Genomic DNA, 27949 nt, shown 5'->3' with positions numbered 1-27949 from the left:
CAGTGCAATATGTACCTAAGCCACATAAATGCTCTCCCAAATCAGGTCCCTGGCTCCAGGCTGAAGCTCTCAGGGATTATCCTAAGGGTCTGTCCTTTCTCCCCTTCCCCAGGAGAAAGGCAGAACTGGGAAAGGTCCTGAGATAGGGCTCCATGGTTACTTGGGTTTGGCAGGTCTCACCGGCCAGCAATATTGTTTGAAACATACATATGGGCTGTGTCTTCATCCTGACTTGTCTTTCCCAACTCTTCCAGACCAAAAGAACCTCTCGCGGCTCCGCTGTGGATTTGCATTACTGGATTGGCAAGGATTCATCTCAGGATGAGCAAGGGGCCGCGGCCCTGTACATCACCCAGCTGGACAATGCGCTCAGGGGGAATCCCGTGCAGCACCGAGAAGTGCAGGGACATGAGTCTGAGACCTTCCAAAGTTATTTCCGCAATGGCATTATGTGAGTAGCATAAAATACCCTGCAACGAGGTGGGTTATGGTCCCCAGGTTTCATCTGCTTCTCCACATCTCAGAGCCATCAACATTCCAAAAATCTGAAAAATATGGATCAGCACTGAAGTTGGTCAAAATTCAGAAGAAAAATTTCCTATTTTGAAAATTTTAGTTGTAAGCATTGAGTCTGGAACCATGTCATTCTGTTCTACTGATCATTTTCCCAGATGTTTGCTGTGATTGCACCTCCCTTTTGTTCACCTTAGGGTATTCCTTCCTCTCCTCTACACACTTTAGATAAATATGTCCATTCAGGGCAGTTCAGACTAATATCCACCTGGAAAAGAAGTGCTGATTTGGCTCACACTGGGAGTAATACTCCTGTAGTGGAAGGAAAGTTTGACTCTGAACTTCTGCCATCTAAAAGATACTGTTGAATCCAATTCTGTGGCCTTTGCTCCCTTTGGGGTCTTTGGAAGGTGACTCCAACAACTGTCCTCCTGGAGGACCTTCACTGGCAATAAATAGCCTAAGTGCCTTGCTTTTAAACAGCTGAAGAAAGCTCAGATGAAAACCCATCCTCAGTTAATACCCTGTATCCCAATCTGTTTTTTTATACCTCTGTATTGTGCATCTCTACAACCTTTCATGAGTTTCCTCAGGACTTTTGTGAGGCAAAAAAGTGCTTTTAACCTCATCATAAAGATGAGTAAGGGGCAATGAAGGACTAAACTTCAGACCTTCAAAAGCATGTAGATTTAGAAGTCTATTTGGAAACCTATCTGCCTCTGAAATCAGTATGAGTTAGACGACTTCTTGGTCTAAACCACATCCCTAAGGTCAAGCAGGAAGTCTGAGGCAGAATTAGAAATTAAACCAGGCTCTTTCCACACCTTGGCAGGTGGACTAATCACCAGACCATCCTTCTGTGGGTATGTTCAACTGGGCCAAACAAGTCTAAAGTACTGTGAATCACTCACACGCCTGACCACCTTTGCCAATCTCTTCCAAGCTATGATAAAATACATGTGTTACCCACGTGGCAAAATTATAAGACTCCTAGTAATTCTCACTTTTTCCCATAAATGGCAATTACATTCTGTCAATTATCACTATAATATGAACATTGGATCTGTTTTCTAAAATGGTATAGGATATGTGGAAGTGGGTTAACCTTGCCCAAAACCCAGTAAAAAGGCTCTGGGACTTCCTTGGGGGACCGTGTCCTCTCATGATGTGATTGTGTCTTCCTTGCAAAGCTGCATGGAAAGGAGGGGATGGCATCATGCAGTGATGCAATACAGTGCTAACAGCAGCTATTGCAAAGTGTGTGTTCAAGGATGGAAGAACAGAATTGGTAGATTAAATTTGAGAGAAGGACAGTGTCCTATACCTTTTTACAATAGCATTTTGTTCTACTTATGGCAACAATTTCCTATCTAAGCTACTTTTAAAAGGATAACTATTTTGAACAAAACCAGATTTTAGCAAAAAGTCTGTTTTCTGCAAAATATGTTTCATTTTTTAATTGAATGTTTACAGCATATTTCAATTCTGAGATGCCACTGCCATGGTTAATGGCATTTTCAGTTTGGTTGTGTTGCGTTTCCATTGCCATCCCTGACCTACCTGTTCATCTACACACCTTCTCCCAAGATGCACAAAAGCAACACAACACCCATAACAGGCAGATGAACAACATGAGGAGTCATGGTTTGACCAGGGACCATAAACAGTAGCGTGAGGCAATACAGCATTTGACATTCCATTTTTAAGACTTTGAGATTATGTTGGCTCTAAGTTTTTTAATTGTCACCACAAGCTTGAGATGTTCTCAGAGGGTAGAGGGAAAGGCATTTTCTAACCAGCTCTAACTCTTTATTCCCTGCTACACAACAGCTACAAGAAGGGTGGAGTGGCTTCAGGATTTAAGCATGTGGAGACCAATATGTACAACATCAAGCGTCTTCTTCATGTCAAGGGGAAGAAGCATGTGTCCGCCACAGAGGTAAAAAGAAAAGCCCTCTCTTCTTATCGATCATTTCTCCTTGCCTCTCCTCCTACACCCATTTTCGACCAGGTTTGCCTTCTAGACAGCTCATCTCTGCTCAAGAACCCCTACTACAGGATTGTTTTCAAGACCTTGCTTGGGCGTTTTGTATTATCACGAGAGAAGCCATTGAGCTCCGAATAGCTGAGTGCTACAAAAATGAGCATATCATTGCAGACCAGTTCTCACATCCCCAGGGGCAAGTTTGCAATGGCTGTGATTTGTCTCCTGCAGCTCTTGTTGTCCCCCCTGGTTTGCCAAATTCTCTAATTTCCTCATGACAGGTAGCACTTTCCTGGGACAGTTTCAATAAGGGTGATGTTTTCTTGCTGGACCTCGGGAAAGTGCTGATTCAGTGGAACGGCCCCAGCTGCAGCATTGCTGAGAAATCCAGGGTGAGTACAGACCTTTGGTTTACTAGCAGTATTTTGTGATGCCTGGAGGGGAAAAAGGAAAAAAAACAAAACCAAAAAAAACCAAAAAACCAACACTCAGTGTTTGCACAGGGAAAATCTCAGTAAAATCAGCGATACGCAGATAAACAGAGAAGATCATGGTAAATCATCTACTTGCCCATCTGCTGGTATCAGAGGCCCAACAAACTGCTTTGCTCCAGTTCAGACCTGGCCTCTGCTTGGGTTTCATGGACGACCATGAGCACATCAGTAGCTCCAGCTCCAGAAAGGCATCCAGCTCCTCTGCTTCTGGGGAGGTCCGTCTCCATCCCTCTGTGCCCTGTAGTTTGCATGATGTGGGACTAAAAAGTCAGCAACACCAGTAGGTTTAGCTGCAGTAACTACCCCATAGGTAGATGAATTTTCTTTTTTTTTTTTTTTTTTTTTTTTACAGAATCACGGGGAATTCCAGCTTGGTCAGTATGAGACAAGCAGGAATACATAACCCAGGTGTTGATAGGTCAGATCCATAGCTCTTGAGGCACTTTGCAAAGGGGTCATTATCCTTATTTTACTGATAGAGGAACTGAGGTACAGAGATGTAATAAAGCAAGATATATTAGTGGGTTATCAGCAAAGTTGGTGGCCTAATTTGTAGCCAGTCATTATACATATTAAAAGACAGGTGGGACTGCTCTTCACATGATAGTGCCTGATGAGCTAGGAGATGGGGAAGCTTCGCAGGGAAGGCACTTTTCCAGGACACAATGGCTAGAGAAGATCCAATGGAGGGTGGAGAAGAGACAAAGAAACTCTCAGGACACAGAGAAGGGGGGGCAGGTAGAAGGAAGGCTGCTGTGAGGAAGAGGCCATGGTTCATCTCAAGCCTGGCAATCAAGCAGGTCGTTTCCTAGGTCTAACAAAGAGGGGCCCCTTTCAAAGCTATTGTGGTAAGAGGCATGGAAAAAGGAATTCAATGGAAAATGGAAATTTCAGTCTACTTAGATGCTTGGCATTTCACGCTGCTTTTTTTACAGAAAACATCCACGGTTTTTGAATACTTGAAAGATTTAAATGTAAAATGTCACCACGGGGCACCCAGGGTTCTGCAGCTCTGCAGCATCCAGCCTCATCCTCAGCATGCATGCATCTCTCTCCAGACCATCTCAGAAGATATTTGGACCTGCTCATGTACAGTCACTCATAGGCAACGCCTGCTGTGGCTACTGTGTGCCTGTGCCCTGCGGGAGCAAGCTCCCGGAGCGACTGTAATAAGCAATATTTTCCTGAGAGTTAGTTAATAAGCAGGTGTTATAGGCATCCTCTTTTTTAATAGCTAAATTTGGAGGACACTAGAAGCTTCAGAGATCTGTGGTAATCTGGCTTGGACTATTGGTGCTTAGTCATTGCTGTAGGTCTGAGTCACGCTGAATTTGTTGTCTGGATCAGGACTCATCCCCTGGTGATCCTTGTGCAGGGTCTCGTGCTGGCTCGCAGCATCAGGGACAGCGAAAGAGGTGGCCGCGCTCAGATCGGCATTATTGACAACGAGAAAGACTCCCCAGACCTCATGCAGATCATGAAGATGGTGCTGGGTGAGAGGCACGGGGAGCTCCGAGATGCCATCCCAGATGCGAAAGCAGATGAGCTGCAGAAAGCAAATGTCCGGCTCTACCAGTAAGTCCAGGGATGGGCTGCAAACCCTACTCCTTTCTCACGGCGAGTGCTAAGAAGCTGACTCTGCTTGGTGACTCTGTCTTTCAGTGTCTACGAGAAGGACAACGACCTGGTGGTACAGGAGATAGCCACCCGACCCCTGACGCAGGATCTGCTCCAGCACGAGGTGAGAGAAAGCCATCAGTCCTTACAGCGAGAAAAGGATGCTGTGGCTTGCTATATTCTCAGCTGAGCACCTGTTTCAATGGTATACCCTGTTTCCTGAAAATTATCAGCCCTTCCAACCATTCAGGTTTATCAGGTGTCCTCTGAAAACAGGACAGCTTAGCCCTACTAAGTGGCCAGAAGTAGGTGGTGCGTTGAAGCTGCTCTAACGAGAGATGGCAAATTGACCCTCTCAGCCAAAGATGACATTAGCTTGGCAATCAGAGTCAAGGATTGCTGTGGGCCAGCAATATATTCCAGATGGAAATAAGGCTTCTCCATACCTGATGTTCAGGGATAGCCTTCCATCTGCAGAATTCAGAGCAAATAAATACTCTGCTCACAAAATCATGCAGATACGTTTTCCTGCTGTAGCAAGTGGCTGGTTTCAGTGACCCACCCTGCAAGGAGATTCCTTACAGACCCTCTGTTCAAAGGCTTTCAGAAAACAGAATAATATCCTTCTGGCTAGAATTTGTCAGAGAATTGCTCATCCTTAATTCTCTGCAGTGCAAAGCAGCCTGTTCCAAAACAGTGTTGTGCTGCAAGGCTCCAGCTCCCTTATTCACCCTGGTGTCAGCCTTGTTAAATCTCAGTCTCCTTCTACAGGCATGTGAAGCTTTTGCTTTTCTTGCCAAAGTTCAGTCTGAAAAACGAGAAGCCTTTGGTCACGCAGTGGTTTGTCAGTTTGGAGCACCAACTCTCTGCAGTGGAGACAGGCTGCTCAGCCGCCATCTCAGCCCTTTTGGGTTCAGGATCCTGCTGCATCCACAATAATGCAACACTTTTAGCTCCAGATCGGGGACACAAAATAGTCATGCAGAAGATGTCTAATTTGGACTTTTCCTGCTCCTTTAGTAGCAGTTTTGGCATAAATGAGCACCACCAGCAGCAGACTGAGGACGATATTTCAGCATACACTTCTCCTGGAGCCTTTTGGAGCTGGTGTTTCCATTGGTTTGGGAAAATCTCTCATGAGATGGTAATGGCCAGTTTTGAGCAATGCCTAAGAAAAACACATATTTTAACTCATTACAGTTAAAGGGCAGCTGCCTGGGTCAGGTGTGCTCGCAAAGTCAGCATACTCATGAACCCTTGCACTGTAGGGTTGATGGTAGTTGTAGTCCATTTATGAACCACAGTAAATCCATCCTCTGTTGCCTCTGCTAATGATTGCACCAGGATTAGAGCTCTGCAAGGCAAGGAAATGAGCTAGATCTATATCTAATCTAAATCTTCCAGAAGGATCCAACCCGAGTAGGCTACAAATTAGGACCTTTGCTTGCACAGAGTTTTTTATGTCTGTTTTTTCTGTTTCACCTCAGGACTGCTACATTTTAGACCAAGGTGGGTTTAAGATTTACGTCTGGAGAGGAAAAGCCTCCAGCCTGGAAGAGAAAAAAGCAGCCTTCACTCGAGCTGTGGTGAGTTGTAATATAGTGCAAACAATGTCGTGGGAGGTTGACTAAGTGCTAATCTAGATCTGACCACTAATTACAATTAAGTGTGCGTCTTGAGGAGCTGGCCTGTGTAGTAGCAGAGAGAGAAGTTAAACATCTAACGGAGGCATGATGACGTAAACACAAAATTGTTAGTCACCAAATTGCATTAGAACTAAGACCTGCCACTAAAACTACGAAGAAATTTGTTAAAGAAAAGAAAGTATAAAAGTAAATAATTTGTTACGCAGTAAATGGTGGATTTCTGGAATTTGATGATTCACGAGATGGTGGAGGCAGAGAGTATCAGCAGGGTCGAGATGGGATTAGACAAGTTCATGGTCAAGAGGTCCATAAACAGATATTAAAGGGGCTCTTACATTCTCTCTAACATCCATGACCCATTATTGTGGATGCTGGGGAGAGTGAAGGGATCACAGGGAAAACAGCCCCCAAGCTCATGTGTCACTAAACGGCATCTCTTAATGCCACTGTCCCAGGCAGCACGGACCACTGCTCTGGCCCTGAAAGGCATCTCTTGTGTTCCCAACCGAGAGTAACACCTTGTGCAAGTCAGTGAGGAACTCAATTACTTGGGGTCTCTGGAAAAGCCAGACCTTTTATGTAGGTGCTACAAGCCTCAACTGCAAGTCCATTACAGGCAACAAGTCTTTTTCACAGCACCAATGGATCTGGGCCCAGGTTCTGCATGTGTCCTGGTTTCGGCTGGGATAGAGTTAATTTTCTTTCTAGTAGCTGGTATAGTGTTATGTTTGGGATTTAATATGAGACTAATGTTGATAACACACTGATGTTTTCAGTTGTTGCTAAGTAGTGTTTAGTCTAAAGTCAAGGATTGTTCAGCTTCTGATGCCCAGCCAGCAAGAAGGCTGGAGGGGCACAAGAAGTTGGGAGGAGACACAGCCAGGGCAGCTGACCCAAACTGGCCAAAGGGGTATTCCATACCATGTGACGTCATGTCCAGTATATAAACTGGGGGGAGTTGGCCTGGGGGAGATCACTGCTTGGGAACTAACTGGGCACCAGTCGGCGAGTGGTGAGCAGTTGCATTGTGCATCACTTGTTTTGTATATTCCAATTCTTTTATTATTATTATTGTAATTTTATTATTATTATTATCATCATTATTATTTTCTTCCTTTTTGTCCTATTAAACTGTCTTTATCTCAACCCATGAGTTTTACTTTTCTTTCCCGATTCTCTCCCCCATCCCACTGGGTGGGGGGGAAGTGAGCGAGCGGCTGCGTGGTGCCTAGTTGCTGACTGGGGTTAAACCGCGACAGCCTGTGAATTTGAAGATGATACAGGGCTCTTCCACTGGGTAGAAGAAGATCTGTTATTAACTGCTATTAATTCAGATTGGCCAACCTGAGGCAAGCACAGGGCTCACATTAAGGTAGAGCACACCAGCATAGTGCCCTGGCACCTATGCCGCTCCTCCAGATGAGCTGCCATGCAGTTATTTTCTGGCAGAGCATGCCTCAACTCTTCCTTTCAGAAAAAAATTAGCCTCAAGGGAGCCTGAGCAAGTAAGGCATTTGGTAGGTTTTTTCACAAGTTGGCACATTGAAGTAAATGCTACAAGGGAACTTAGCTTTTAATTCATCTTACTAGGAGATACCGAACTTCAGTGTCCCCACCTTCAACCAGGTCTTACCTGGAGACACCCAGCTTCAATACCAATTGTATCTATTGTCTTGGAGAAGAAAATCTTAGACAAACTTTGCCTTAAAACTTATCTTGCAGTCCTCCATGCTCCTTTCAAAAGCTTAACTCGGATGCTTTTTAGTAGGCAATCAATCAGCTCTGCAAATTCTGGCCCTGAGCTACACATGTAGAACAAAAGATATCTCTTTCTTTCAGTGTGGCAGGTGGGAGGGATGGGAAGACCATCTGCTCTGCTTTTCCCTGGGGGTAGTGTGTGGCTGCAGTATTTACAGCAGAAGATGAATGCTCAGAAGCCCACAGTCAGGCTCCTTTCCTGAACCACGGCTGTCAGCACTGTACCTCCAGGTCATCCTGGAACCTGCAGAGATAAACATGAGAGCAGTTCCCAAAAAACAAGCAATGACTTTGGCATTGTGGCAGAACACAGATAATTTTCTTCCCTCTCGTATTGTATCAAGCACCTCTTTTGTAGTAGTCTTTTATCTCAATAGTAGTTCTATTGCAAAGAAATAATGTGGGTTTAGAAAAAAAAAAAAAGAAAAAAAATAGAGATTTGTGAGTGTTTAGTCCCTTCAGAACACACATCATGCTCTGGGGTACTTAGCTGGCTCCATCCCGTCACTACCCTGGCATGCATGCTCTCTATCATACTACAGGGAGGACAGTTTACTTGTTTTAGAGAGGGACAAAAAGGTTGGAGAAAAGCAAAGAACTGAACTAGGCTCTTGGGTCATGGGCACACCCCATCACTGCTCCCTCCAGTCCTAGATCCATCCCCAGAAGCCATCAATGGAGCTGTCTGAGATAGAGGAGGAAGATTTTTCATTAGACCCATTGAGTGAGATTTTCTTCAAGATTAAGGTGCCATGTAGAGATTAAGCGTAGGATGTGATCCAGGTGACCAGCCTCTAGGGTTAGGGTTCAGTCCCCTAAACACAGAAATAAACATGGATACTACAGTGAGAGCTTGTAGACATCTCTGTTTGTAAGTCTGAACGCAAGTCCTGGGGTGAATCCTGCCCCTTGGTCATGTGTTCACTGGAGGATGTTCACTCTCTGGGCTGTTTCATGTCCGCATCCCTCTTCCCATGTGTGTAAAAAGCTCGGTGTGTCCCCACTAATGTCCTTTTTCAACCCCACTAGGGTTTTATCCAAGCCAAAGGCTATCCTTCATCCACCAACGTTGAAGTGATCAGTGATGGAGCAGAGTCAGCCATGTTTAAACAGCTCTTCCAGAGGTGGACAGAAAAGGATGAAACGCAAGGACTGGGCAAAGTCTACACTACTGGCAAAATTGGTGAGCATGTTTGTCCTGGATTTGGCTTTCCTACCTGTGCTAAGCCACAGCTGAGGGAACATCATTCACATTAACTGTTTCCTGCCTTCAGTATCCTGAAAATCTAGTGCACATTCTTGTCATGCCTTGTATTTGCCACCTTCTTCAGTAGATGCAAAGGATTTGGGAACTGAACAACATTCAGAACTGCTGAGGCTTCTTATATGAACTAAACTGCCACTTATTCCAAATGTAAATGTTGGCAGAAGATCACTTTCATCTGAAAAATTGTATGTAAAATTTCACACATGCAGAACTTCCTAATTTTCTTTATAAAGGGCTAATACTGAACCTGATAAGGAAGTGTTGAACAACATTCTGCTTTCATTTACACTGGCATCCATCCAAGACCCTCCTGACATCAATGGAATTATTCCGTATTTACACCAGGTGTAAGCAGTGCCTCAATTTATCACGCTGCTGAAGTGAATATTACAATGCATTAACCCCAAAGAGTAAACAATACCGAAGAGAGAGAACTTGTTGATGAATGGTGGGATGGTGACAGAGATGCTGAATGTCTCCATCAATAATACCCTGAGAGCCGCAAATCTCTCGGCTTTGCAAGTTCTCCCTTTTCTCTCGACCTCTGTCTTTCTCTGTGCTGTCCATAAATACTCTCTCTTTACCATGAGCTGGAGAAATGTAGCCATTTCATTTCTGAAAGCAACATTTTAAAAGGAGGTAAATATGTATAGATTTGGAAAACAATTATGAATTTTCAGTCAGGAGACAACTAATATCTTTACCAGCCAATCATTACTGGAACGTGCTATATGGCCAGTTGCCAGCCTGTAACAGATCAACACTGGAGTGCGTGAGCTCTTGCATATTCCAAAATCAACATTGGCTTACTGGTGGCAAGACTAACTTCTTGCAACGGCGGACCAGGCTTTTCTCGCGTCTATAACGATTGTGTGTGTGCGTGAGGGTGATGCAGAGGGTTTGTATGTAACTGTGCATTCACTGGGTTCTTGGTTTTTTTTCTGCTGGTGCATGCAGCCAAGGTGGAGCAGGTGAAGTTTGACACCACTCAGCTCCACGCCAGACCGGAGCTAGCTGCTGAGCAGAGAATGGTAGATGATGCCTCTGGGGAGATAGAGGTGAGAGAGCTCCTTTCGCTGACAGACGATGCAGTTACCAGAGCGTTTCCAAACGCCTCTGCCTTTTCACACGCAGCAGCTGTACGGAGCTGTGGAGATGTGCCCACCTATCCTCCCCAAGAAAGCATGGTTTCAACCAGAGCAACCTGCTTGCCAACCCTAACAGTAGCTCGGGGGCATTTCTCCTCCAGCCCATGGCCTGTGGAGCAAAGCAGTCACCAAGCTGACCCCTCTCCTGCCGTGTGCATGGGTCATGAGGTGATACAGTCGATTCCCTTCTCACCCTGTCTCTCAGTTAGGTCCATATCAACCAAACTTGTGCAGAGCAGAGGCCCCTCTCCCATTCTTGTGGCCTCCCACGGAAGATGGAGCTGGTTGAGAGAGGGACTGTGGGGCTGAGAGGGACCTGGAGGCTGCTCCTCCTTGAGGGCTACCGACTGCTGAAAGTCCATTAATGGCACATGTATTGTGGCAGTCATTGGAGAGACCGGACTTTGCCAGCAAGCACTTAGTCAAGCTGGGGGAACATAGGCTGGCGTCTGGAGGAGAGGGGAAGGTTTATCTTTCCAACTGAAGACCCGAACTTCAGTGGTCTGCTGGCAAAGGGGCTGCACTCCGTCTTCACGTTGACTCCACTGCTGCTCACCGAGATGTTTCTTTCACTAGGTGTGGAGGATTGAGGACTTGCAAATGCAGCCAGTGAATCCCAAGACATATGGGCAGTTCTACGGGGGTGATTGCTACCTGGTTCTGTACACCTATCTGAGATCAGGCAGGCCTCACTATGTCCTCTACATGTGGCAGGTAGGTCAAGCCAAAGCAGAAGGGGCTGTTCCCAATCCACTTCTTCCCATCCAGAAGAACTCACACGCCCTTTGCTCATTAGTTGTCCATTGCAAATAGCCCAAGCTGTGCTTTGTAGGCAGCATGGACACTCTGAGCCCAAGCTGGCATCAGACTGAGAGCCAGCAATGTCAGACAGAAATAGTGAAGGATGATGTGGCTTACAGTGCTGAGGTCAAACTTTGCAGTCTTTCAGATCGTCCCTTAAAGCCTGAGCTCCTGGAGACAAGTGAGTATATGAATATCTCTGCTTTCCTTTTTAAAGTATATTTACCTCCCCTGGAATGCAGAGAGAAGCTTTGAAAATGGGATGCTAAAGCCTCCAAAACTAGAACGCAAGTGAAATTTAAACATCTGGTCGTTTTAACTCTGATCTCACGATATTATATGCAGGGCTTGGGATTGGCAAGATGTCACACCGTGCAGAGCTTTATACCCTTCATGCCCTTTATACCCATCACGTTACATGTGGCATCTCTTTCTTCCCCAGGGTCGCCATGCCTCTGTGGATGAAATCACCGCCTGTGCCCTCAATGCCATCGAGCTGGACAAAAAGCATGGGGACGAGGCTGTGCAGGTGCGCGTGACAATGGGCAAGGAGCCCACACACTTCTTGGCGATCTTCAAGGGCAAGCTGGTCATTTACGAGGTAATGTAGCTTCGTGCGCATGGGCAATGGAAGGTGCAAGAACCAACGATGGCTTGGCAGTTGCGATGGAAATAGTCCAGGAAAATGGGCTTGTATTCAGGAAAGGAGCCTGCCAGGACTGCATGGGCTGGCAGATGGAAGTGGTGGAACATTTCTACTACTTCCCAAGTAGTCTGAACACCATATGTGTAAACACAGTCCTGGACTGACCCAGACTCAGCTGTCCACCCCTGAGCTCCAGCGTTAACGTGTAATGTTCTTTCCAACTCTATCCCAAAATATTTTGCAGAGTTACAATACGACAATCATCCTCTAAATTACAGATACGACTATCCAGAAAGGGTCCTCCAAAATATCCTACAGTTACATGATTTGTGTTGTCCCTGCCTGAATTATATCACGTTAACTACTAACCCACTTCACTTGCTGCTTTGGCTGTCAGCATCAGTGGTGGAGACATTGCAAAAGGCTGGGGAAGAGGGAGTTTGCCCTCAGCTCGCAGTGTTGGTCGCACCATACAACTTCTATGGCAGATGTTCAGCTAAGCTGAGTGCAGCTGGAAATATGAGTCCAGCTGCCTTGCCCAGTTTACATGGCAAATGCTTTGCAGACACTGAGATCTGTTCACATTGAACTTGAACATCTTGATGGGAGGTGGGAGAGACTCGGAATAACCAGGGAGAAATGTGGAAGTTATGACATGTGGGTTTTATTCTGACCTGGAACCAGAAGGTATTTGGATTTCCTCACCTGCTCTGTGCAGGACCATGGTCCATCGCTGCAGCAGCATGGAAGGTTGTGGCCCCAAGAGCCTTCTTCCTCAAACCAGCTGCACCCTGGGTTTGCGTGCCCTCCTCACCTCCCAATACCATCCTTCCCTCTGTGTCCTTGCAGGGCGGCACGAGCCGGGCTCAGAAAATCACGCCCGAGCCGGCGATCCGCCTCTTCCAGGTGAGGGGCACGGACGAGATGAACACAAAGGCCACAGAGGTGCCAGCCCGGGCCTCCTCGCTCAACTCCAACGACGTCTTCCTGCTGTCGACCAGCCAAGTCTGCTACCTGTGGTGCGGGAAGGTGAGACTGCAGGGAGTCCAGGCGAGGCAGCTGAAGGGAGCCAAAACGGCTGATGTGGGGCTCGAGCCTCCGACCTCCACTGAGCTGTGGAGGTGTATCTTTGGGCAGGTAGCCCATTAATTTCAACAGAGCGAGGTGCACCCAGGAGAAGGCTCTGTCTGTGGAGGATCAGCAGTAGCACAGCCCTCTCTCTACAGAAGTAACCCATCTTGGGATTCACCTCACCTCATTTTAGATGTACATACAGCTTTCAGCTGAATAAAGCACCCCAAGTTCTCCAGCTGTAAGAAATTAGCCAGCATTAGAGCATATTCATTTATCCTGGTTTAGTCGTGTGTTTCAGGATGAGATTGTAGATCAAACCGAAGCAGAAGGGTTGCCCAGAGAAGTTGCAGATGCCCCATCATTTCAAGTATTCAAGGCCAGGTTGGATGGGGCTTTGAGCAACCTGATCTAGTGGAAGGTGTCCCTGCCCATGGCAGGAGGGTTGGACTAGATGATCTTTAAGGTCCCTTCCAACCTAAACCATACTATGATTATATGAGTTTTGGGCTAGATGCCATTGGCTGCGCTGAATGTCCCTTCAAGGACTAGAAATGGATTCTGAGTGACCAGCTCAGATGAGACCCTCAAAAGCATTCAAGCAGGTCTAAAACTCTCCAGAGGAGGGTAGGACCAAGCCAACTTTTCCCCACAGATAAGTTTTGCCAGGCTGTCCCTAACTCCACCTCAATCTTACATCCTGAACACAGGGATGCAGCGGAGATGAGAGGGAGATGGCAAAAATGGTAGCTGACATCGTTTCCAAACGGGACAAGCACACCATTTTGGAAGGACAAGAGCCCGCAGAGTTCTGGGAAGCCTTGGGAGGCAAAGCACCTTACGCCAGTGAAAAGAGGTAATAGTGACCTGCTTGTTCCTCTGGGCTTGGCCAGGCAACATTAAGCAAGGGATCAAAACTTTGCAGGAAGGTGAGTAAGCACTCTGATACTGTGTCCTCACTAAAGGGAGAACGAGGTCAGAATATCACCAAAAGCTTGGTCAGAAACTACACCAAGATGTCTCTTTCCTAGGTTTTGGGTCAGGCCTTCTGTGAAGTAGGAGCTGCAGATCCAAACCCTGCAGACAAGGGTGTGCTACATCCTCCTTTTCTCACAGTAAATCCATCCCATATCTTGTCATAAGGGCTACATGAACCACATGCTCCATTTCCAGCCATTATTAGGTTTATGGGCAGCCCCAGAAGATTCATGAAACTAAATCTGCTTTTGAACAACCTGGATTTCTCCAGCCCTCTGGGCAGGTGATGGGTTCCTCTGCAACCAAATGGTCTGATGTGGCTTTCACCTGACATCAGGGTCATCTCCACAATGAAAGGGTTCTGCTTTTGCCCTCTTTGGGTGGAGAAAAAGTTACCTTTAAAAATTGTTAAAATGGTCCAAGAATCCCGAGACCTGACTTTGCTGACTTTCAGGCCCTCAGATGAGTGTTGCCATGTTCCCACCTCTTCCATCAAGGTCATGACAAGTAGCGGCAGGGCCCTGCAGTAAACCACAAGGGAAAGGTTTCCATCTCTCTTGCTTTTTCTTTCCCTGCCATGCATGAGGAAGGTTTCAAGAGCAGATCACACACTACCAACCTCGCCTCTTCGAGTGCTCCAACCAGACGGGTCGATTCATCATGACAGAGGTGGTGGGCTTCTGCCAGGAAGACTTGGATGAAGATGATGTCATGCTGCTAGACACATGGGAAGAGGTCAGCACAGACTCCCCTTCTCCCCAGACGTATTTTCAAACAGGTTATGGCTTAATTGGTTTGAATCCATCCTTCAAGGTGAAACCAAGGGTAATATCCCTTCTGCCCCATCTCCAAACCCTTCACGATGCTTGGGCAGACAAGCAGGCGCATGTCCAGTCCTTCACGAAACACGTGAGTGAGGTAGTATTGCTAGCCCTGTTTCAGAAAGGAGGAAACCAAGACACCTGGTCCCTGCCTTGCTCCAAGTTGAGAAGAGCTGGACCTGCTCCAGTCTTTGCCAGCTCCTATAAGGAGGTGGCACCCAGAAACCCTCCCCCTCATTTCCCAGCACCAATGGTGACAACTTGCTTTAGACTATCAGAAACTGTCTCCGGGGGCTTTGCTTTCTGAGGCCATTGGAGTTTTGGCCCATGCAAGGACTGAGTTTAGCTACCTTGAAACGTACAAGAACTGTTTCCTGAAATACTTATGCTTTATCCCTGTCTCAAAAGCAAAATCTGTCTTGGCTGGGAGTAAATCTGGGATCAAAATCCCAGGGAACTATTGGGAAACAATATTTCCAGTCTTATCTCTGCTCCAGCTGGCAGGGGAGAACAAACAGCCATGTCTGCACAGGTCCTAACTACTTGCTGATCTTCAACACCTTCTCTCCTTGCAGATTTTCCTTTGGGTTGGCAAAGCCTCCAACACATACGAGAGGAATGAAGCAATTGCTTCGGCTAAGGAGTATCTCAAGACCCATCCAGCAGGGAGAGACTTGGCAACTCCGATAATACTGGTGAAGCAGGGCTATGAACCCCTCAACTTCACAGGATGGTTCAACGCTTGGGACCCCTACAAATGGAGCGTAAGTTGCTGGAAAAGCCCTGTGGTGTGCACGCGTGCTCAGCGGTGCTTAAAGGGTGTTATTGTCAGTGACCATGTCCTCTGTGGTGCATGGAGCGAAACCTCGCTAGGACATGCCCTGAGCTTCATGCTTTCCTGGTGCTACCTGAGCAGCTTCTACTCCTTCGCCAGCAAAAAGTAGCTGGTTTTGGTGAAACTGAGGCTTTTGCAAATATAAGTAAATGTGCTTGAATTCACAATATTCACATTTTTATTTTTAAAAAGATTAGGTTCCAAATCAGGTTTGTAATTTCAGCCAAAAATGGGTTGGGACTGCTAGTAGTAAAACCAAGTTCAGAGTGAAAACAGAAGCACCCCACATCATAAAGAAAATTGAAAAAAAAATGATCATTTTTTCAAAATGCAGTCACAGAGAAAAATTTATGGCCCAGCTTGAAGGGCAAACTCTGGGGAAACGAAAGATGCGAGCAGACAGGTCTCGTGTTCGGGTTTGCAGGCTGCCCATCAGAGCCCAGGAGCTCCTGAGCAAGGTCACCCTTGGTGCCTACATACAACCCTTCTCAAAAGCTGATTTGCAAATACCAGTTCTTTGCTATATAGCAATGGAAACGTGCCTGAGGAGATGCCTGGGAAAGAAAGAAGTCCTTTTTCTCCTCTTTCAAACACATGGGCTTCAAATCATTTCAGGAGTATAATGTGGAGCAGAGATTTGCTGTTGTGGCCAGCGCATAAAGCCCCATGGTGCACTGTCAGGACCCAGTCTCCAACCTTGGTTGGGCACAGCGTGGTTGGACGGAGGAAGGAGAGGTGCACTTAACTCCATGCAGACCATGCACCAGCCGGTCCAGCCAGCCTGGGGACTTTGTGCTACAGCACAGAATATATTGGGAATAAAGAACAATCCTGGAGGGGCTTTGGTGATTAATAGAGCCAGAGTATCGGTTTATAGCAAACAGCCAGGTGGAAGCAGTGCTGCCAGGCTGTGCACCTAAATTCCTGCCAGCTGATGGCACTGGTGTTCACGGCTTAAACAAACAAAAAAAACCCAAGGCAGAAGATGATGGGCAGTTGGGAAAAGCTCAGCTCCCAAATGGTGTATTCCCAGAGCTTTCCCTGGTGGGCTGCCACTGATTGTCCCTTCTCGCTCCTGGTTTTTTCTATGAACATGGACGTTCAGCCAGTTTGCAAGCAATCCGGTCTTCTAGTTGCCCAAAGGGCTGTGAGTGAAGTCCCATGCTGGAGCCTGCAGGTGGGACAGCCAGGGCAATGGCGTGAAGGTCCCCAGGGGGCTTCACACTGCAGGAAAACTCATACAGAGATATTTTATTTCCTGTAGCTGGGTTTGCATCGCCTTTCTTTGCAACCAGTGTGGTGGTAGAGAGCCTGTCTTGACAGCCGGGTTTGGACAGATAAGACAGCAACTCCCAGAGCAATGACCTGTAAAACAATGTTGATGCTTAGAACAAAGGTCAAACCTTGGTTTTTTTCTGAGCAACCGCTGAAAAACAAGGATACAGCTCATAAAATATGTGCCTCTAAAAATATCCCCTGTAGGCAGCTCCAGCAACTACAGACAAGCAATCCAAACTGTTGACATCCCAGAAACATCTGGTGTGTGTTCATTGCTCAGTTTTGGGTCTAAATTTGTTTGCTCTGCAGTCCATGTGTTTATGTTGTTTGTTCTTGTTGGGGAACTTTGCTCAATGATTCTGTTAAGAACTGACATCTCCTGGCTGCTTAGGAAAACACAGTCATGAGCTTTGCTAATATATCTAGCATATTCCATTTTTTTAGGAAATAAGAGGTAGCTGATAATACATGGCACCAAATTACAAGAAGTCAGGGATTGAGGCTTTGAAAAATTGGTTGCTTTAGCTAAATGAATCAGGGGAGGGAAAAAAGGAATATTATTTTATCCCAAATTTTCATGCATTGCAAGATTCATTTAAAATTTAAGAGATTTCAATCCTGTAGTAAATATGATTTCTCTTCATTTGCCTTCTGCTCTCTGAAGTCTTTAAATTTCCTGGTTTCACCCATTACTGTACAACTGCAAAGGCTAAAGTCCATTTGTTTCTTTGTTTTCAAGTGAAAGCTCAGATTCTGGCACAGCCTTCTGATTCCAGGAGCCGGGATTTGCAGGAGGCACCAGCTGCCAGCTGCATGGGCACCACTCCGCTTTAAAATTCATATGATCTCCTGACCCCGATAGAGAACAGGAGCATGTGCTAATTAAAGGCAGCCCGTGCTTCTTACAACTCTCTTTACCTTTAGGATGGCAAGTCTTATGAGGAGATGAAGAACAGCTTAGGAGAGATGTCGGCTATATCCGAGATCAAAGTGGTGAGTTGCTTCTCGACCATACGGGTGGGAAACACCTGGGTTTAAACCCCACCGCGTCCCCCAGCCTGTTCGCATGAAGGAGAGGACATAATGATCAGGGCAGGCATGGGGACCTCAAGCTGTCAGGATCAGAGCTGTGCTCCTCCGTGGAAAGCAGAGGGAGACGTGATTAATAACTCATAAATACACCCAGATCTCCTGGGGCTTTTCCAGTCCTGTGCAGAGGCATCTGTGAGCAGGAGATTGGCCAGCTGCTTTCTAAACTACACACGCAAATAAAAGTGTGTGCAGCTATAAGAGTGTGCAGTTAAGCGTTGTATGAGTAGTTTGCAGTGGTGGGGCCCCTGAGACCCCAGACAAGGAGCCCCTGGTCAGGGAGGGCATAGCCCAGTGGGAGATCCTACAAAGCACAGAGGAAACCAGATCCCAAGAGTCCCAAATGTGATTGTCACACGGGATCAGTTCTGCCCTGGACAGGGGCAGGAGGAAGGCTTGAAGGAAGTGGCAGGGGCTTTGAAGCAGGAGAGATGGCATATCAGGGAGGGTATGCAGGTAATTTAGAAGTTTTAGACATGGTACATATCTAATCTCACCTTCTGTCCTCCCACATGCACCTTCCCCTGCTGTTACCATGAGAAGAATGAGACTACAGTGAGTATTTTCAGTTATTTCTAAGGGCTCTCATCAGTGCTGTGCTTTTGGCAGTCCTAACATCACGATGTAACGTTGATGGAGGTGCTGGACTAATGTTTTAGTTCAGACTTTCCCTTTGCTGCTTTGGAGCAACAGACCAACAGATAGTCTGTGCCAGAAACAGTCCCCCCAGCCCCAACAGAGAGAAAGGTCCTGGGATAAACCCCAACTTGCTCTGCCAGAGCTTCTTGTCTTGACATATTTTCCTACCTTTGGCAGGACCTTAATAACATCAGCCTGAACAAGAATACCCTCAGCATGACCAACTTGGCAGGTTCAAGTATGGCAAGTGCTTCCCCTGAGTATAAATCGCACTTCAACCACAGTGACAGCAACAGCTACAGCAATAGCAGCACCTACAACAGCAGCCCTTCCATGGTGCCCAACGGCGAAGGAATTTACTCCCGAGAGGTGCTGATGAACAAGACGGTGGATGAACTTCCAGAAGGCGTGGATCCTACTAAAAAAGAGGTGACAGCATTGCTGGTTTGATGCCTTTGTAGCTTAACCTGGAACTTAGTCATTGGCTAAGTGCACTAGTACTTTAGACTATTAAGTCCTGCTTCAGGTTCACGGAGATACCAGCTGGACACATAGGTCTCATCAAAAAGCAGGAGCTTCACATGAGAGGAAATTGTAGTAGTTTTACCCTACTTGATGTATTTCTTTTTTTTTTTTTAGGGGAGTGGGGGGAGAAAAATGAGTTTTAAATAGTTACTTTTCAAACTATTTTCTTCTGCTAGAGTTGTTTAATTCTGCCACCCAACCTCTGTCCTTGGAGGGACAGAGAATAAAAAGTACAGCTCCTGCGAGACAAAGTGACACAGCTGAGAATGAAGCCAGGAGTTGCATTTTGCCTGGGCTGTGGGTGTTTGTTTTCATTTGAAACTCCTTCCAGAAGAGGTCTCTTTTTTTTTTTTTTTGTCAGAAAGCTTGCATTTCAGCAAATCCCATCCAGGGACAGGGAGGAATGCCACATCTCAGATTTCCGATCAACCCAAGGATTTTGGCAACGTCTGTAGCCGAGTCCAAGCAAGCCGATGGGAGGGACAAAGGGGACTGATTCCCTCTCCTCTCTACGACCCATGTTTGACCAATGTCTTGTCCCAGCAGATCTCCTGGCAAAGGCCAACACCCACAGCCAGAGAGCTGATCCACAGCTGGGCCAGCGGCTCTGCCCCACGGCAATGCCCACGTGCTAATGATTGTATTTCAGCTGGGCTGTACAAGAGTGCTTTCTTCTACCCAAAATGCCGGGGAAAACTAAACCTCCATTTCCCACAGGGTCTTTCTCAGTATCACTGATGAGCCCATTATCTACAAAACCTTCTGTCTTTCTAGCAGTGGGAGTGACTATTTCCAGTGGAATATTTGGGGGGTGGAACCGAGCGAGGGGGAGATGCTTTCACTGTGAATCACTACCTAAGAAACCACCCAAAACTTTGGCCAGCAGAACATCACCGATGCACCATGACTTGTCCTGGCCTCCATATGATTAGCAGGCACCAAACTCCAGCCAGAGCATGCTAACCCCTCAAAACCAGAGCATTCCTTTGGGCTGGTGGGCTTTTATTCCCCTGGTACTTTGGGAAGCGGGATGAGGAACAGTTGCTGGGACGTTCCATTTCCCACCATGAGGACAGGCAGTAGGACAGGAGCTGTTGGCCTGGAATCAGGGGTCAGCACTGACACAGAGAGGAAGGGATGCAGCCGATGGGGGTGTCCCGGCCTCTGCAAAAGCCAAAGCTGACCTTTCCTTGCTCTCTCCTCCCGCTGCAGTACTATCTCTCTGATGCTGATTTCCATGATATCTTTGGGAAGTCCAAGGATGAGTTCTACCAGATGCCCAAATGGAAGCAGCAGAACGAGAAGAAGCAGTGTGGACTCTTCTGAGACCGCAGGGGCCATCCAGCTTCCAGTGACTCTGGGACCAACCCTCGCTCTCTTAGAAGCTGCAGGGAAGAAGTACAGACATTTGCTCAATGAACCCAACCCAACACCTCAATCAGGCCAAGCTCCAATGCAGTTATTCCAGCAGCCACTGTTCAGGGGATGGCTCCTTTCTCCCTGCAAACCCTGAACCTAAGGAGGCAGGAACGTTTCTTCTGCAGGAACGACTTTGCAGGATGTTTTTGCCTCTTTTTGACACTTTCTTGCTGATAGCCATGAAGACAAGCGTGTGTCACACAGCTGTACTGTAGCCTCTTCTTTCCTCTCCATTTTGCAAATTGCCCCGTGCACAAGGTCATGATCTTCCTTCATTTGTAGAAGTTTAAAATTAGGCAAGACAAAGGCTGCTTGCAGCTGCTATGTAAATTCTGGGTGGGGAGAGGAGGGGGAAGCCCTAGAAGGACAGAGGGGGAGCCCTGAGTTCAGGAAAAAGGTAATGGAGTAGCCAGATGTGTGATGGGGTAGCCCATGATATGACACCAGCCAGTTCTGCCCCTTCTTACCTTGCAGAAAAACTACTCGCCAAAGAACAGCAAGAATCAGTTGTAGACTAACATGGCTAGCCCAGTGCAGGTAAAACAAATGAGAACCTGGCTTGGAAAAAACCCACTTATTTAGAACATATTTATTAGCCAATCTATTTCAAGAGGATTATGAGATTTAGGGCTAGACATAGCTGTTGATTTTGACTCTCTTTTTTTCTCATTCAGATATAGCATCTCCAATCTCACCTAGCCTCCATGTGCACAACTGGCATGTGCAGGTGATCATAAGAGTCCACCTGCCTGCAGACGAGAGGCTTGAGGAAGCCAGGAGGGATTTGGGTATGACCTGAGGCAGAGTGTGTCCCATGGAGGGTTTTGTCAGGGCTTCATCCCTGTGATGTCCTTTGGGCTGAGAGCGCCCATTCCACACTGCAAGCTCAGTCTGATTGGGGAGGGGAGGGGGAAATGTGAGCGATCAGTGATTAAGGGATATAACTGTAAACAAAAGGAAGAAACATGTATGTTTAAAAACTCAGAGGTGTGGTTTTGCAGCTTTACTCCATTTCCAGCCTGATTGGTGATTCCAAATAAACAGCCAACCAGCAGCACTGAAAGCGTCCTTGATCAGCGTGTGGAGTAGAATGGTAGTAGAGAAAAGCTCTGCAGGGTCAGAGGTCCTTCAAACACCTGGTCTTTAATGGGATTCAGGATTTTTTTTTTTAAAGAAAAGAACAAACTGAGAAGGTGGGGTCCCCCTCTGTTCCCAAACACCACATAGCCAGGACCATTTGTCTCCCTATGCCCAGGTACCCTGCTCTTGAAGACCCCCCCATTGCCCATGGTGGGTACGTGGCTGTTCAGCAGTTGGCCTGACTGCCCACCCTTGCTGCAGGGATGTGGGGATGGAGCTGAGAAGCTGCAGGCAGCTGTTGGTTGAGGAGCTAAGAGCTCTCATGCAACACCCAGGACTATGCAGTAGTGGTGAAGTGTCACTATCTGGCTGGGCTGGAGGCAGGGACCTCCAGGTGATGGGGTCTTCTGGACAGATCTTTATGTTTAAGAATTGGTGGTTACTTCAAATAAGCCACAACCCCATCATTACCTCCACGCTCCTGCCACCATTTCGTCCCATTTCTGCTTGAGGGGCCAGCCCAAAACCCATTTAAACCCCCCGTGCAAAATAAGGTAAGAGTAAAGCAGAGACGCAAATCGGCCGAATTACCTGCATGATTGCTCCCGTTGTGTTCACACTAGATACAAACAGTGCACATTATCCCTGTTTCAGCCTCTACTGCCACTGCTGGAAGCAACAATATTTGCACTGCCCTGCTGTGGCATCCTCCTGCCAGCTCCTAAATTAACAAATTGCATGTGCTCCTCAAGAAAATGCAGCAATGCCACCTATCATCAGCCCTGACTGTGGGCCTGATGGGCATCATGCAATGAAATAGAGACCAGTGGAAATATAGTTGGATTAGGGAGATTAGGCCAGTTGTTTGCTACAAATTGCTTTAATTCCTGCTGCCACGATGCTCACCGACGCACGAGTGGAGCGCTCCTGCCAGGACTCAGAAACCAGCATGGGATTTTACAGATCCTTCTGATATTTGGACCTGTTAGAAACTGCTGCTGATCTCCTCTTCTCATGGGGAGAGTTGGTTTTACTCTCTGCCTCTGATTTCTAAGGGAAAGATTCTCACCCACATCCTCCCTTTCATGCCACTTGCCGCTTTTGCTGTGCTGTCTGGTGGGCCATGTCCTGTTTCTGCTGCTCTTTTCACCAGAGCTCTTCCCTAGAGTGGGGCTCCAGCACTTCCTAACCTGCTCAGATACGAGGTCCCTCGATAATGGCATGGACCATGTCCCTTCCTTTGGGGACAGAGGAGACCTTGCAGCATTGTCCATCTCGCTCTGGTCTATCCCATCTCTGTATCTCAGCTACTTTCTCCCTGTCCCCCTCTTCGCTAGTGCTGGCCACAGCAGACAGGTGAGGGCTGGTTTAGCTCACTAATTCAACTGAAATCTAATCTTGCAACACCAAAAATGCAAATAATTTGTTCTCAGCCGGCTGATCCGACTCGCCCCACAAGAGCTGGTGCTGGCACAAGCCGAGGGGCAGGAATGCCTCTGATCGTGCTGGTGCAAGCTCCCTGCGTGGTACAGGGCAGTCCTGCGTATCCTTCGTTCATGATTTTATCCCATGTCTCCTTCAAACAAAATGCTCAGAGCATCCTGGGAGCAGGATGTCCCTGAGTTGGAGTCAAGGATGCTCCAGCCTTGGCCTTCAAATGTGTCTCCTGATACAACATGTCCCAGCCCAGAGGTGAGCTAAGAGAGAGCCACGTCACTGCAGGACACCCTGTTCTGACTTGGTGGCCTCTGCCGCTCTTGAACTCTTTCAACCACTGGTTGTTAATTCAGTGTGAGCCTTTGAGTTGTGGATATAATTCACATTTAATCTGGCAATGGTTTACAACACCACACAATATAGTCAAGAGGAAAAAAAATCAATATGTTCAGCAATGATTACTGCAGCATAATAAAATCCAGGTAGGAGTAAACGAAACCCAGTTTTGCAGTGGGCCCAAGGATCACTAAATCCAGGCTATTTTGGAGTCAAAAACAGGTGGGGGAGTGAGTGGACTGGAATTTGTTTAACAGGACATTAACCTCTTTGGTATCAGCCCATCCCCTCCACAACCAAGCATGAAAAACTCCAGAAAGACTGACAGCTTTAAGAAATTAAGCAGGTCTGTCTATCTCCAACTTCATGTGTGTTGCATTCAAGTAAGACAAAGAGGCATATAGTGACAAGTAATTGGACTTTTCCAGATTTTTTTACTTTTAATAGTCTAACAATAGTCTAACACATTGTTAGTAACACAGTTAGCACTTCAAATTATATATTATTTTATTTCAACAATATTCCCTTAACTCTGTAGTTGTACTTGAAGAAAAATCACTTGTTGTCATAAATAACTGTGTTGCTGTTCAAAACACTCTTGTCTGTTTGTGCTAGGTTACCTCTACAGTGCAAGTGGGACCAGACTAACATTTACAACAGTTTCTACTGCCACTTCCTCTGTGTTAAAAATGACATTTTTCTATAAAAACACAAACAAAGAAAGTTTTACTGCATTACAAAAAAGCCCTACTGTCAGTTGAGCGTATTTCCACTGTCATCAGCAGAAGACATTCTCTGAGGTCCCTTTGAGTGGGTTTCACTTTGGGTCAGAGGGAAATCTGCCGTTCGGCAGCTTCTTTCTCCTTCACAGGATGAAAGGCAGGCTTTGAATGCAAAGCGACCTGGCTGAGAGCCAGGCACAGAGGCAGAGTAGTGTTCATGTATTTTTTATTATAATACAAAAGGAAAGTCGAGTTATATAACATGAGCCTTTGTAGTGCAGCTTTCTTTTTTAATCTGTAACAGAAAAGAGCAGAATTGTGTCCCCATTTAAGACTTCATTTGGTGAAAGATGGCTAACATCTGAAGTTGCAAGAAGTCACCTGGCTTCTGGTCACTGATTTCAGTGGTGAGGTGGATTTTTTTCTTGCACAGATGTTGGGTGTTTTGTCCAGATGTCTGACCGAACCCAACCCAAGAGCTGTACTTTGCTAAAAAGGAGTCCCTATCCTCTTGCTAAAAGCAAAATTTTAAAAAATCACACTAAATGAAGTGAACTAAAAACACAGCTGGATTGGTCGAACAGGTACAAAAGGATTAATCTCAACAGCAGCATCAGGATTTCCAGCACGCAGAATGGAGAAGGTCAACGGCTATTTCACATCAGGGGTCCTGTGGAGCACCGTGTGCTGCTCCAGAGAAGGCACTGGGGATTTGCCGGGACCCTGATGTTGACAGACTTCACATGCTCAATTCCTTCTAGGTCTGTAACGAGGTTCACTGTGCCATGAAAGAGCTGAGCTGCTAATCACAGTCCTGGATATTGATGTACACAAAGAGGGTGGAGGAGGAGTACGGATCTCCATTCTTGGTTAAAAGATGGATGTGGCGATAACCTGGAAGCAGAGACACAGATGGAAAGTGGCCTTTAGTCCGACTGGAAAAATATTTGCTAACATTTGCCAAGACCCTGCAAAAACATCTCCCTGCCTCAGAGTGTTTTGCTCCCAGTACCCCACAGAACAGGCAGGTCTGAGAGGCATGGCTTTGAGCATTGGTAACATATCGTGCCCAAGGCCACTGGTGACAAGGGGATCCCTTCTTCAGAGACAGAATTAACAGCTGCCCAATAAACCATTTATCATCTTGATCATTATCATACCCCAGAGAGAGGACCTGTTCTGACCCGAGGTATGATGGATCTGGACCTCTCATCTAGGACACTGGAGTTTCCCAGAGGGCTCAGTGGTTGTGAGGAACAGGGAGCAGGGCCTTACCTTGCTTCAGACTAGTGAAGGGAAGGGTGTACTGCCCGATGAAGTCATTCTTGGTCGACATGTCAAAGTCTTCTACCACAAACCGGACCAGGGCAAGTGCAGGGATCTCTATGTCAAATGTAAACTCTTCATCCCATTTCGGGTTAAAGCCTGGGCAACATAGACAAGGATGGAGATCAGAGCTGCTCACAAACAAGGAAGGAAGTGAGAGATGCTCACAAGCAAAGATGGAGGTCAAAGATGTTGGCAGATGATAGGGGATGGCAGTCAGAGATGCTTGCAAATGGACGTAGACTTTGCCTGACTGCCAACCTAATCTGACCCAGGCCAAAGGTCTTAGGAGGTGCTGAGACCATTGTTCCCAGCTCTGATACTGATTTGCTACCTGGTATTAATAAAATCCTTCAGCTTAGGCTGCTTAGTGCAGACCTCAGCACCATGGTCCCAGAAGGCAGCGAGGAGCAGGAGGGAGGTGAACTCAGCTCTGCTCCACAGGCTCTCACTGGCTGATACATGGATGTCTTTGGTTGCCATTGGACCAGCTGCAAATTTTTACAGCCCTAAACCAGGGGTGAGCAGAGAGGAGAGCTGTGCCTTTGTGTTGTGACAGCCTTCTGGGGCCTTAAGCCTCGCTGAGTGCTCGAGGTACACCCATCTGTCACCACTCTGTGCCTCAGTTTCCCTACCTTTGAGAAAGGTTAATGAGGAGTGTCTGATTACATAAAGCATCATCAAGTCTGTGGACAAAATGTTTTATGTCTCCCTGCATAAGGGCAGTGTCTGAGACAGCCAGACTAGCCTTACTTCTGTTATGGGTAAGGATCTCGTGGTCGGGACTCACAAAGCAAACAAAACCCAGATTGTCACATCAGATGAGAGCTGAAGAGCAAGCTCAGTGCTCTCTCTCTCCAGGTCACGGCTGGTGCTTTCCACAGTATCAATAAACCACTCCCCAGAAACAAACAGGAGAAGACAACCTGTTTGAAACCCTGCTGCCATCGGCCCAGCCTGTGCGGAGCAGAAGCCCAAGGACAGCAAAACGTCAGCTCAAGCCTGCTGGTCATGGAGGGTCTGCGGACGATTCGGCAGGAGGCAGGGATATTTCAGCTGGCCCTGAAGGTGCTGAGATGGGCCTGTGGATAGTGCCGTAGCAAACTACCTGTGCTGGGTCGGTGCGCTTTATTTGGACTTTCATAGGATTAAATCAACTGGGCTGTTCAGATAACACACATCTGCTCCTGACCTCCTTCATCCTTGGGAAAAAAAAAAATGGTGTTGCTGATCCCATGGGAGCAGAAACCACGAAATTTGAGGTCATCAGTTGAAAGTTGAAAGTCATCAGTCCTAGGACAGTAAGTTTCACTGTACTGACATCTTGGGGGGGGATTTTCAACCCACCTCAGAGCCACAGTGAGATGCTCAGAGCTGCTGAGCCAGCAGCTTCCCACAGCCTCTCGAGCTCCACAGATGCACCGCCATGCACCAACAGAGAATCATAGAATCATTTAGGTTGGAAAAGACCCTTAAGATCATTGAGTCCAACCATAAAATGTCAAACCAGGTGAGCTGCTGAAGCATGGTCACCTATCTGAAACCTCAGTCCATAAAAGGCAACCCCTTCTCTGCAGCTGCCCCTTTCCAACATTGATGTTTTCATTGTTTGATTCACTTTCCATTGGGCAACACTCCCTCCAGCATCACTCCAGTATCACTCCAGCCAGCCAAGGGCTGGCCGTGGGGCCGGGTGCGCTGAGCAGCCCCAAGGAACAGGTCTGGCAGGTCTGGAATGTTCCCTACACAGCTTTCACTCCAGACATTATAAAAATTACTGTAGGTGACGGAAATGGCCGTGAGCTTTAGGAGGCAGGCCAGATTTACTCAAACAGGAAAGAGGAGAATGGAAACATTGTTAGCAGGGAGGAAAATATGCATTGGCTTTCTAGCGCTTGGCTCTTAGTCCACACAGAAAAGCAGAGTGTGTATGTGTATGTGTGTACCTGTGTGTTTGTCAGCTGGAGGGTGAGGACTGATTTTTCAGATTCCTACCGCCTCGTTACTCCCACAGGAGAGACGGCTGAACTTGCCCTCTGCAAACTCAGAAGGCCACAATATTCAGACCCTCACTGCATGGAGGGAAATCACAGCCATGTTTGACCAATGAGAAATGGCCCACAGGAAGGTGAAATGTCTGTGAGATCTCTTGAGGTCAGTGCTGGGTAAGGCTTGAGCCTGGCTCTTTGGAGACGGGGGCTTACGGCTTTCACCCCTCACCTGTAACATTGCTGTGGTGCGCATTAATTTAGCACCAGTGCCGCTTTGGCCAAGAGGATGAGCAGATGCAGTGTCCCTGCCTTGTGAGGAGGCTCTGAGCTACAGGAAACAGTCTCCTTTTACACAGACTATGTTTTACATATAAAAAGAGGCTGAGAGAGGTCCAGTTATCCAACCTGGAGAACGCTAAGGGGGTTATTATTGCCATCCTCCACTACCTCCTTAATGAGAAGATAGAGCCAGGTTCTTCTTGCAGGTGCACAGCAAAAGCTGGATGCATAATGGGCACAAACTGCAAC

The 27949-nt window shown here is 46.9% G+C and overlaps 2 protein-coding genes across 3 annotated transcripts in view; one reads left to right on the top strand and one right to left on the bottom strand.

Moving 5' to 3' along the window:
- VILL (villin like) overlaps positions 1–21586 on the top strand; it is a 38900-nt gene extending 17314 nt beyond the window's left edge. The window contains exons 4-20 of the mRNA XM_052807810.1: positions 255–451; positions 2344–2452; positions 2779–2889; positions 4367–4566; positions 4654–4732; positions 6096–6194; positions 9042–9195; positions 10237–10337; positions 11004–11141; positions 11671–11829; positions 12724–12903; positions 13656–13801; positions 14514–14658; positions 15320–15508; positions 17782–17850; positions 18763–19014; positions 20323–21586. Coding sequence (XP_052663770.1) covers positions 255–451; positions 2344–2452; positions 2779–2889; positions 4367–4566; positions 4654–4732; positions 6096–6194; positions 9042–9195; positions 10237–10337; positions 11004–11141; positions 11671–11829; positions 12724–12903; positions 13656–13801; positions 14514–14658; positions 15320–15508; positions 17782–17850; positions 18763–19014; positions 20323–20436 — 2442 coding nt within the window. The 3' untranslated portion in view covers positions 20437–21586. The remainder of the gene's footprint in view (positions 1–254; positions 452–2343; positions 2453–2778; positions 2890–4366; positions 4567–4653; positions 4733–6095; positions 6195–9041; positions 9196–10236; positions 10338–11003; positions 11142–11670; positions 11830–12723; positions 12904–13655; positions 13802–14513; positions 14659–15319; positions 15509–17781; positions 17851–18762; positions 19015–20322) is intronic.
- A 2210-nt stretch (positions 21587–23796) lies between these two features.
- PLCD1 (phospholipase C delta 1) overlaps positions 23797–27949 on the bottom strand; it is a 57396-nt gene continuing 53243 nt past the window's right edge. For both annotated transcript variants that reach the window (XM_052807784.1, XM_052807777.1), the window contains exons 14-15: positions 25380–25529; positions 23797–24998 (exon numbers count right to left, since the gene is read on the bottom strand). In XM_052807784.1, coding sequence (XP_052663744.1) covers positions 24907–24998; positions 25380–25529 — 242 coding nt within the window. In that variant the 3' untranslated portion in view covers positions 23797–24906. The remainder of the gene's footprint in view (positions 24999–25379; positions 25530–27949) is intronic.

Source organism: Harpia harpyja, chromosome 1 (genome assembly GCF_026419915.1).
Source record: "Harpia harpyja isolate bHarHar1 chromosome 1, bHarHar1 primary haplotype, whole genome shotgun sequence".
NCBI lineage: Eukaryota > Metazoa > Chordata > Aves > Accipitriformes > Accipitridae > Harpia > Harpia harpyja.
Note: the sequence above shows the minus strand (reverse complement) of the source record. Positions and strands in the feature narration are given on the sequence as shown.